The following is a 9,997-nucleotide window of genomic DNA, read 5'->3' on the forward strand; positions in this document are numbered from 1 at the left end:
GTTCTATGCATTTTTGCAGGTCAAATGGGCTTCCAAGCTTAACTGAAAGAATATGGAAATGTGGCTGTAGACAGGGGAAATGTTCAAAATCCCAGACTAGGAAATGGACTATTAAGGAATACATTTAGGACTGTTAGCTCAGTGTGCAAGCTGCAGGTTGAGTTCCACGTGGTGGGAAATGGCAGGAGCCTGAGGCCAGAGGCAGGTGAGCAGCCACTCAGAGACACGCCAGGATCCAATGGCTCCAAAAGAAGACCCCAGACTATCACACATAGGATGGAAAATACTTTTGCTATTAAAAAAAAAAAGTAAATGAGAAAATGCTTTAAAGTTCTGTTGTGGTCTTCAGGAAGTAGAATCACAGAATCACAGGATGGCTTGGGTTGGAACAGACCTTATAGATTATCTCATTCCAAACTCCCTGCCATGGGCAGGGACACCTTCCACTAGACCAGGTTACTACAAGCCTCATCCAACCTGGTCTTGAACACTTCCAGGAATGGGGCATCCACAGCTTCTCTGGGCAACCTGTGCCAGTGCCTCCCCGTCCTCACAACCAAGAATTTCATCCCAATATCCCATCTAACCCTGCTCTCTGGTAGCGTGAAGCTGTTACCTCTTACCCTGTCACTACATGACCTTGCAAATAGTCTCTCTCCATCTTTCATGTAAGTTCCCTCTAGGAGCTGAAAGGGGCTCTAAGGGTTCCCTGGAGCCTTCTCATCTCCGGGCTGAACACTCTGAATTCTCTCAGGCTTAACTCACAGCAGAGGTGCTCCACTCCTCTAATCATCTCCATGACCTCCTCTGGACTTGCTCCAACAGGTCCATGTCCTTCCTATGCTGGGACCCCAGAGCTGGATGAAGCTCTGCAGCTGGGTCTCACCCAAGTGGGGTAGAGGGGGAGAATTCCCTCCTTCCCTTCTGCCCACGGGGCTTTGGATGCAGCCCAGCACACAGGAGTTTTCTGGGCTCCTAGCACACACAGCTGGGGTATGTTCAGCCTCTCACCCACCAGCACCCGCAAGTCCTTCTCAGCAGGGCTGCTCTCAAAACCATTCTCCACCTAGTCTGGATTTGCGCTTGGACTTGCCTCAACCCAGACGCAACACCTTGCACTTGGTCTTGTTAAACCTCATGAGATTCCCAAGAGCCAGTTCTCAAGATGTCCAGGTCTCTCTGGATGACATCCCATCCTTCATGTGGGTCACCTCCACCAGTCAGCTTGGTGTCATCTGCAAACTGGCCAAGGGTCCACTCAATCCCTTTATCTGTGTCATTAATGAAGATATGAAATAACACTGGTCCCAATACAGGCCCCTGAGGGACACCACTGGTCACTGATGTCCATCAGGACTGAGCCACTGATCACCACCCTCTGGATGTGACCATGCAACCAATTCCTTATCCATCTCACAGTCCTGTTGTACCTGCAGAGAATTCTGGCATCTAATGCACTGCAATTAAGGTATAAAATTACTCTGCTTGTGTAGCAGACACTGTACATTATGTATTGTTCTAGCAAAAAGGTAACAGTATGTCCAACCAAACTTCAGCTGTGCCAAAGGAAGGTGAAATATTTAGACTTTATTTTGGGGAAGGGGCAACAAATGATAAATCCAGAAAGAACAGAGGCAATAATTGAGCTCCCATGGCCGGTCACAAAAAGCAGGTACAAGGTTTTCTCAAAGGTGCAGGGTTTTGTTGGCTGTGGATTCCAAGGCTGGGGGAACTGACTAAGTCTCTGACTAAAGCAAACAAGAATGAAGAGACAGAGAAGAGCTGGCCACAACTGGACCCAGGTGCAGCAGGAGCACCAGACTCATTAAGTTGGTGACAGCAGTAGCAACTCAAGCTCTAACACCACGACAAGCATAAGATGACTTAAGAAGATGCATCACCCTGAATCCAGTGAGCCTATTGCCTCTACCTGATGATGGAGAACATCCCAGTGTGAGCAAGTGATGCACATTTCAAAGAAACCACAGACTGATTTAACTGATGTTCCCTCACATTACCCAGATACAGCTCTATTTGCAGATGGCTCATCCTACTCCCTGCAAAGACATCTCTTTCCAACCCCCCTGCCATGGGAAGGGGCACCTTCCACTAGACCAGGTTGTTCCAAGCCCCTTCCAGGGATGGGGCAGCCATAGCTTCTCTGGGAAATCTGTGCATGTTTCCTGCTCTTTCTGAATATTTCGCTCTCTAATTATATCACTTTACCCTATATGATAGTCTTCAGAACAGATATAATCACACTTTCCCCTTAACACAGTGATCCATGGGATCTCAACTAAGAGACAGGATTTAACTTACTTTATACTTCTATTTTCTTGTAATTTTACATATTTATGTCAGAGAACACATGACTCATCTGCATTCAGTTGAAGGTACCTAATATTTGGTTTTTGAAAGATGCCATTGCCGCACAGTCACAGAACCATAGAATGGTTTGGGTTGGAAGAGACTTTAAAGTTTAGCTCATTCCAAACTCCTGCCGTGGAGGCAGCAAGGAATTTCAAACATGAAGCATTGAAGATTCTACTGGATGAAAAGCTGGATATGATCTAGCAAATGAGAAATTCGACTGTACTTATGGTTCTGGCTGTGGCTGCTGACAGAGAACATCCTGCAGTTGTTTGATCATAGGCTTGTGTCATGTCTGCAAAAGAAAACAGACCAAAAGGAAGAGGAACAGAAAGAAGAGAGGCTTCACAAGGGCCTGGAGCAACAGGGCAGGGGGAAAGCAGGTTTTATGTTTAGAAATAACACGTCCAGCTCTGGGACCCCAAACATCAGGACATGGAGCTGGTGCAGCAAGTCCAGGGGAAGCCATGGAGATGCTTCAAGGGCTGGAGCGCCTCTACTCTGGAGACAGACTAGGAGAGCTGGGGTGTTCAGCCTAGAGAAGAGAAGGCTACAGAGAGAAGAGAAGAAGCCCCTTCCAGTGCCTAACAGGACTCCAAGAGAGGAGGAGAGGGACTTTGGGCAAGGGCCTGGAAGGCCAGGAAAAGGGGAATAGCTTCCCACTGACAGTGGGCAGGGCTAGACGGGATATTGGGACGAAATTCTTGGCTGTGAGGATGGGGAGGCCCTGACACAGGCTGCCCAGAGAAGCTGTGGCTGCCGCATTCCTGGAGTGTTCAAGGCCAGGTTGGGTGAGGCTTGGAGAAACCAGGTCTAGTGGAAGATGTCCCTTCCCACGGCAGGGGAATGGAACTGGATAAGCTTTGAGGCCCTGCCCAGCCCACCCCGCCATGCGGGGTTCCCGCACTGTCACACACCGCCCTTTTCGCGCATGGCGGCGCCTCAGCCCCGGTGACGTCACTGCCGCGCGTCGGCAGGTGACGCCACGAGCGCGCCGGCGGGCGGGCGTTGCTATGGAGGCGGCGGACGAGTGGCTGCTGCAGTCGCTGCGACTGTGAGGGACCCCCGGACCCCCGGCACCCGGCACTGACCTGGGCACCGCCGACCTCATACCCGCCCTCTCCCTGCAGGTACCGCGACCTGCACACCTTCGAGCTCCAGGCGCCTACCCGGATCATCGAATGGGCCCGCGGGAGCCGTGAGTGCGAGGCGGGGAGTGCTGAGGGGAGGAGAGGGACTGGGCTGGGGTCTGTCGGGGAGGGGTGGCTGGGCCTGGTCGGAGAAAAGAAGGAGGCCCTGGGGCCGGCCTGGGGCGCGTGTAGAGGGAGAAGGGGGAAAGGAGGATGTAGGGTTGGGCCAGGCTGGGGTCCCGGAAGGGAGGCCAAGGTGCAGGGCCAGGACCCCAAAAATGGGGCTAAGTGGCTGGAGCTGTACCGGTTTCGGCCCGGGCTCGAGTTCTGGGTCTGGGAGTCCATGGACTGTGCGGTAACTCAGGTTTGCCCCAGGGACGGTGGGCTGGGCAGGGGGGTAGCCCTCACCGTGTTTCTGGCTCTTCACGCCCTCCCCCCAAGGTGTCTGTGTAGCTGGCTATGGACAGTCTGACGGGAACGAGATCCTGCAGCTGATCCCACCACCAACGCTGCTGACAAAAGAGACCCAGGTGGGTGTTGCAGCCATGGTGGCACCCAACCTCTGACCTCCTTGGCCTGATATTTTCAGAGACCAGGTCAGGGCTTGGTGGCCTTCATGAGGTGTTACCTGTTGCTGTGACAAGGACATGGCCAGGGACTGAGCAGCTTTGGTTGAAAGGTAAAGCACATAAGTCACCTGGTTGTTGTCCAGTCATGTTATCTTGCAGCTGCTCTGCAGACAGTTTGGGTTGTGGACACTTCATTTCTAGGTGTGTGAATGAAAGCATTTCATGGGGAAAGAGGACACATGAGAACAGTAAGGCAAGTGAAGAAGGGACTTGCTGAGCAACCCAGGCCTGGGGGACCACCCTGCAGAGCACCAAGGCTGGCCCTCGGGTGCGTGACCCCTGCACTAGAGTAGAAGGTGGTGTTTGGTCACTGGGTAAGCAGAAAGCTCCTGAGCCAGATGTGCACAGATGGCAACAAACACAGACAGAGCTCTTGGCAGCAGCTTTCTCCAGATTTTTGTTCTGACTATTTTGGGATCCTTCAGTCCTCTATCTCCTGTTGCAAAAGGCAACACTGGATGGGGAAGAGCTATACCAAGCAAGACTGTGCCTTGTGTCTCTGTCATTTTTTTGTGCTAACTGCGCACAAGTTGTGCACCATTGTGTGAAGAAATTACTTTGCCTCTGATTTCTAGGGTCTATGTCCAGAGAGAGATTTCAAGGTAGAATGTGGTGGATTTTCACAGCGCCCAGTATACAGCCTGAAATATGTGCCGGACACCAGGTATGACCACAAGGCCCTTCCCAGGGTGTATTGGAGATGGAGAGAGGACTTACCCACTGAGAGAAAACTCCTTTTCCATACCTGCTTCCCAACCCAGCTGGTCAATCCTGCCAGCTCTGAGACCAGTGTGAGTCTGGGCCAGTGACACACCAAGAACTTCTGCTGCCTCACCAGTGATCCCTCCCTACCCCACTTCTGAGCAGCAGGGGCTGGTAGAGTTTTCCTGCTCTACCCTTCTGCATTTGGCACTGTGTGGAAGTGCTCTCCAGCAGAGTAGGACACTGGTGGCTGGTGCCACTGCTCTGCAAGACTCTATGTATGCAGGTTCAGAAGGTTTTTTTCCTGCTCTGGATTTAGACCAAACAAACACCTCTGGCTGATTTATATCCCTTGTTCAGTCTCTCCTACACAAGTCCCCATTGACTACTTTTGGGGCTGTCTGCATCATTCTTAATCTAGTCCTTCTGGAAAATGTGATAACTAAATCACAGAATCACGGAATCATTTAGGTTGGAAAAGCCCTCTGAGACCACTGATTCTAGCCATTCCCCCAGCACTGTCAAGCCCACCACTAACCTATGTCCCCAAGTACCACACATGACTTCTAAATCCCTCCAGGGATGACTTCTAAATCCCTCCAGGTGACTCCACTCCTGCCCTGGGTAGCCTGTGCCAAGGCTGGACAACACTTTCAGGGAAGGAATTTTCCAATATCCAACCTAAACATCCCCTGGTGCAACTTGAGGCCATTTCCTCTTATCCTGTGCCTTGTTCTTTGGGAGCGGAGCCCAGTCCCCACCTGGCTGCACTCTCCTGTTAGGCAGTCATAGAGAGCAAAAAGGTGGCCCCTGGGCCTTCTTTTCTTCAGGCTGAGCCCCCCAACTCCCTCAGCCACTCCTCATCAGATCCTCATAAAATATCGTCATAAATGCCGTTGCCTGGGACTGTGTTTGTATCGGCTGTGTGGAGCATCCCTGCACAAGGAGTTCTGGGATTATGGTCCTTCCAGCCACCACTCTGCTCCAAGCAGAGGCAGGAGCTCTGCTTACAGAAGCAGCAGAGCATTTTGTCCCAGGCTGGGGAAAACAAGAATGTTCTCTGTTCTTGAGAAGTTCTGTGAGACTCTTCTGTTTCCTCAGCTTGCTGGTAACGAGTGGCCCACCTGACAGCTCCCTCCAGGTCTGGCAGGTGTCAGCAGAAGACTCTGGTAAGGGTTTCTGAGCTCAAGTGGTTTCTCAATGTAGTTGTTGCATCACACATTTCTAGCTTCCCCTTCTACCTTTGTTTCAAATGGGGCGAGGAGTGCCACTTCCATGTCCTGAGTGACCAGCCTTGTGTGGCACAGGCTGAAAAAGGGTACAAGACAAGGATCTACACCAGTTTTGGTGGTTTGGACTTAAGAGCACAAACCTCGTCAGGAAATCAGTATGTTTAGGCCTGTCACAGCAGCCTTGTACTGCATGTAGTTGGCACAGTGTCCCCCTAGTAACACCAATGGTTAGAAATAAAGGAGCTCCATCCATTGCTTTTTGTGATAGACCGTGATCCACCTTACTTCTTTCAAAAAGGATCACCATTGTTGAGGCTGCTACTGGGAAATACTTGTAAACCACCAGAAAGGAAGTCATTAGAAGAAAAAAACTTCTTCATTGAACATAAACATCTTGATTCACAAATTTTCATGTATTTTGCTGGGCTTTTTGTCAGTCCTCGTTGAATGGGTTGGAAAGGGGTTTTATCCTGGAGAGGGGGTTAGGCATAATTAGATTTCTTACTGGTTTTGTAGGTCAGTTTTAGCTTTGTGAGGCATTGTTGTGAAATGGCTTAATCTGATGGATTGCTTGGCTCTCAGTGTGTTTTACAGCTGTTTCTGTCTCTTCCTAATAGATATTATCAAATCTGTAAGCCCCATAGAAACAGAAAATGACACTGGGCAATCCTGGGCTAAAATTGCCACCATTTCAGCCAGAGCCCCATGGGTCCTTCACGGCTCAAGACTTGACAGAGTCCAGATTACAGAGGTTGAATCAAGGAAAAATGTCTACACAGCAGGTATTTGAGGCAAGCCTAATGTCTGATTTATGGAAAGGTGGGGTTTGGGTAAAGCAATGCTAATTGCTTGGGTAGCAAACATTTCACTGAGCAGGTACTTTCAGACATGTGCAAGTGGTTATAAAGATATTTGCCACAAGTATATTGTCTTGAGGAAAGAGGTGACAATGGTCAGGTCCATCTCCAGCTGCTTACCACTTGCATTACACTGATTTATCACGATTCTGCCCCAAATCTTGGCACTACCAGAGTGCTGCAGATAGTTTCAGTATGGAGAACTGGGTTCACAGAGGGCTGCTGTGTGTGCTATCCCAAACAAGGGGGGTGACAGCCTGGTTATGACAGGTGGTGGGTGCAGGTCTGGTTTCCTTGGGGATCTGAGGACTCTCTGCCTTCACCTACACAGTGAGACTCAGTCCCCACAGAGCTCATCCCTGGGGAGGGAAGAGGGGATGTGTGTGTCCAGTGGCAGTATCACAGTGCTGAGGAAAAAGAATGTCTGTTTGTCATTGTCCCTGTGCCAGAGGGACTCACAGAAATCTTGGGAGTGGTTTTGGCTTGGAAAGAGACATTTAAAGCTCATCTCATTCCAACCCCCTGCCATGAGCAGAGACATCTTCCACTAGACGAGGTTGCTCCAAGCCCCAACCAACTTGCAGGCATGGGGCAGCCACAGCTTCTCTGGACAACCTGTGTCAGGGCCTCACCACCCTCACAGCCAAGAATTTCTGCCCAATATCCCATTTAACCCTGCCCTCTGTCAGTGTGAACCCATACTCCCACGTCCTGTCACTCCAGGCCCTTGTCCAAAGACCTTCTCCAGCTCTCTTGGAGCCCTGTTAGGCACTGGAAGGGGCTGCTTCTCTTCTCTCTGTAGCCTTCTCTTCTCTAGGCTGAACACCCCAAGCTCTCCCAGTCTGTGACCAGGGCAGAGGGGCTGTAGCCCTCAGAGCTTCTCCATGGCCTCCTCTGAACTCATTCCAGCAGCTCCATGTCCTTCTGATGCTGAGGGCCCTGGAGCTGGATGTATTACTCCTGAGCATACATCCTGCTTTCTTTCTCAGGCAATACTGCAGCACAGAAATCCTGAAAATGCTCCTCATTTGACCTGTGACCTGCCTCTCTTTTCCAGCTTTCGGAGGCAGCGAGGAGCTCAGCAGCCTGGCCTTCCTGGACTGCAACACACTGCTTCTGTGCTGCACCACAGGCCGGCTGTGCCTGGCCGACGTCCGGCAGCCTCAGAGTCTCGTGGAGGCCGTGTCAGTGCCCTCAGCGCCATGCAGCGAGCAGTGGTGCATGGGCACCAGGCATGGAGCTCAGGGCTTGGAGCCAAGCTCCCAGCCTGTAGCTTGCCTCTCGAACAGGGGGCTCCTAACCCTGACAGACCTCAGGAAAACATCTGAGTTCTTGGCCTTGGCAAAGGCCAGAGTCCCCTCTCCTGGCTCAGGTGCAGAGTTCCTGTGCGTCTCCTGGGCTCCTGCTCTGGAAGGCTGCCTTGCCATTTCAGGTAGGTGCTTAGGGCAGATCTCCTTTTCCGGGTGCTTTTTGATTTATATTTTTGTCAAGGCCCAGTTCACTCCACCTAAAACCCCCATGACAGGGTGGCTTTTCAGAGCTGCCCCTGGAGCCAGTGGAAATGCCAGCTAATCGTCCTCTGCAGCTGCCTCTTTCCAACAGCTCCGGAAGGGGCCTGCGGGTGGGTTCTGAGAGATGCCTGCTGCCCTTCTGTGAGATCAAAGGCCCCAGGCTGACCATAAGCACTGCCATGATAGTGCCAGTGACAGCATGGCTGCAGGCTACAGCATTGATAACGCCAGCTGGGCAGCTAGGCTGCCTCTTGACCAGAGCCTTGCAAGTTCACACTCATAAATCCACAAACTTTAGGGATTTGGTCCGGGCTCTCCCCAGCAGCTGTTTCCTTGAGACATGCTCCTCAGAGGCAGACCTGCTCTCTTCTCACAGGCTTCTAGTGGGGCCATTTCTCCTTGTTCCTGCTGGGAGATGATCCGGAGCCCAGCTGAACTAGAGCAAAGCAATTAATTTCTGCACTCTCTAATTCCATTTTATCCAAGGTTTTGATGGCACCGTGCATGTGTATGACACACAGAGCTGGGACAGCTCTGGCAGGGAAGCAGAGCCCATCTTCGTTCACAAAGGCCATGCATTTGGCGGAGCAGGTGGCAGCGGGGACCCTCCTCTGGTCACTGTGCACACGTGGCATCTGCAGAAACCCAGAACTTTGTTGTCAGCAGCAAGTGATGGTTCCCTGCATGTCCTGGACTGGGTTCAGCCCTGTGGGAAGGGTGGGTAGATGTGTTTTGGGTGAGATGAGGCATTTCCTGCCTCTGCTCTAGTTTGTGTTGGCTGCAGGGTGTCTGTTTGCCTGCAGATACTGTTTGGAGACTGTTGCAGTGAGCAGAACCAATTGTAAAGTTTCTATTTTAATAATAGTAAAAATTTTGGCTGTTACTTGTTCTCCTGTGTGCCAGCCTTCAGATGAGAGCTGTGCCTGTGGTTCTGACTGTGGCTGCTGGCAGAGAACATCCTGCTGTTGTTTGATCATAGGCTTGTGTCATGTCTGCAGAAAGGGAGAGGGTCAAAAAGGAGACTTGACAAGGGCCGGGAGTGACAGGACAAGGAATGGCTTCCCACTGACAAAGGGCAGAGTTAGATGGAATATTGGGAAGAAATTCTTCCCTGTGAGGGTGGTGAGGCCCTGGCACAGGCTGCCCAGAGAAGCTGCTGCTGCCTCATCCCTGGATGTGTCCAAGGCCAGGTTGGATGGATCTTTCAGCAACCTGATCTAGTGGAAGGTGTCCCTGCCCATGGCATGGAGTTGGAACTGGATGAGCTTTGCGGTCCCTTCAAAACCAAACCATTCTCCGATTTCATGAAAAAAACAGGAGTTTGAGGAAACAGGCTCTTCTGTGGGATACCCACTGTATTCCAGGCCCAGAGCACGAAGGGGAAGCTGCACCCCCCGCGGGTTGTTGACATTTATCACATGCACGTGTGTCACAAGCAGCAGCCTGGCCGCTACTCAGGAAGTCTCAGTGTAACCACTTGTGTTCCTGCTTGCAGCCTTCGGAAGGAACAGGAACAACTTTTCCAGCCCCAGCCTGCTCCAAGCTCTGCCCCTCCCCCTCTAGATC

At 51.4% G+C, this 9,997-nt stretch overlaps 1 protein-coding gene across 4 annotated transcripts; it reads left to right on the forward strand.

Annotated features, from left to right (window-relative positions):
• Positions 1-3,353: 3,353 nt before the first annotated feature.
• WDR73 (WD repeat domain 73) lies at positions 3,354-9,320 on the forward strand. 4 transcript variants are annotated; one of them, XM_032097911.1, is made up of 8 exons: positions 3,354-3,424; positions 3,501-3,568; positions 3,942-4,030; positions 4,705-4,793; positions 5,933-6,000; positions 6,681-6,845; positions 7,978-8,352; positions 8,918-9,320. In XM_032097911.1, the coding sequence occupies exons 1-8, from the start codon at positions 3,384-3,386 to the stop codon at positions 9,154-9,156; spliced, it is 1,134 nt and encodes a 377-aa protein (XP_031953802.1). In that variant the 5' UTR covers positions 3,354-3,383; the 3' UTR covers positions 9,157-9,320. The 4 variants fall into 4 exon arrangements, with proteins under 4 accessions (XP_031953802.1, XP_031953811.1, XP_031953821.1 ...); XM_032097930.1 differs by lacking the exons at positions 3,354-3,424; positions 3,942-4,030 and adding exons at positions 4,090-4,179; positions 4,271-4,397 and having other exon boundaries at positions 4,891-6,000; XM_032097920.1 differs by lacking the exons at positions 3,354-3,424; positions 3,942-4,030 and adding exons at positions 4,090-4,179; positions 4,271-4,397 and having other exon boundaries at positions 3,490-3,568; positions 4,705-6,000.
• The last annotated feature ends 677 nt before the right edge of the window (positions 9,321-9,997 follow it).

The sequence above is a fragment of the Corvus moneduloides genome, chromosome 2 (assembly GCF_009650955.1).
Source record: "Corvus moneduloides isolate bCorMon1 chromosome 2, bCorMon1.pri, whole genome shotgun sequence".
NCBI classification, from domain to species: Eukaryota; Metazoa; Chordata; class Aves; order Passeriformes; family Corvidae; genus Corvus; species Corvus moneduloides.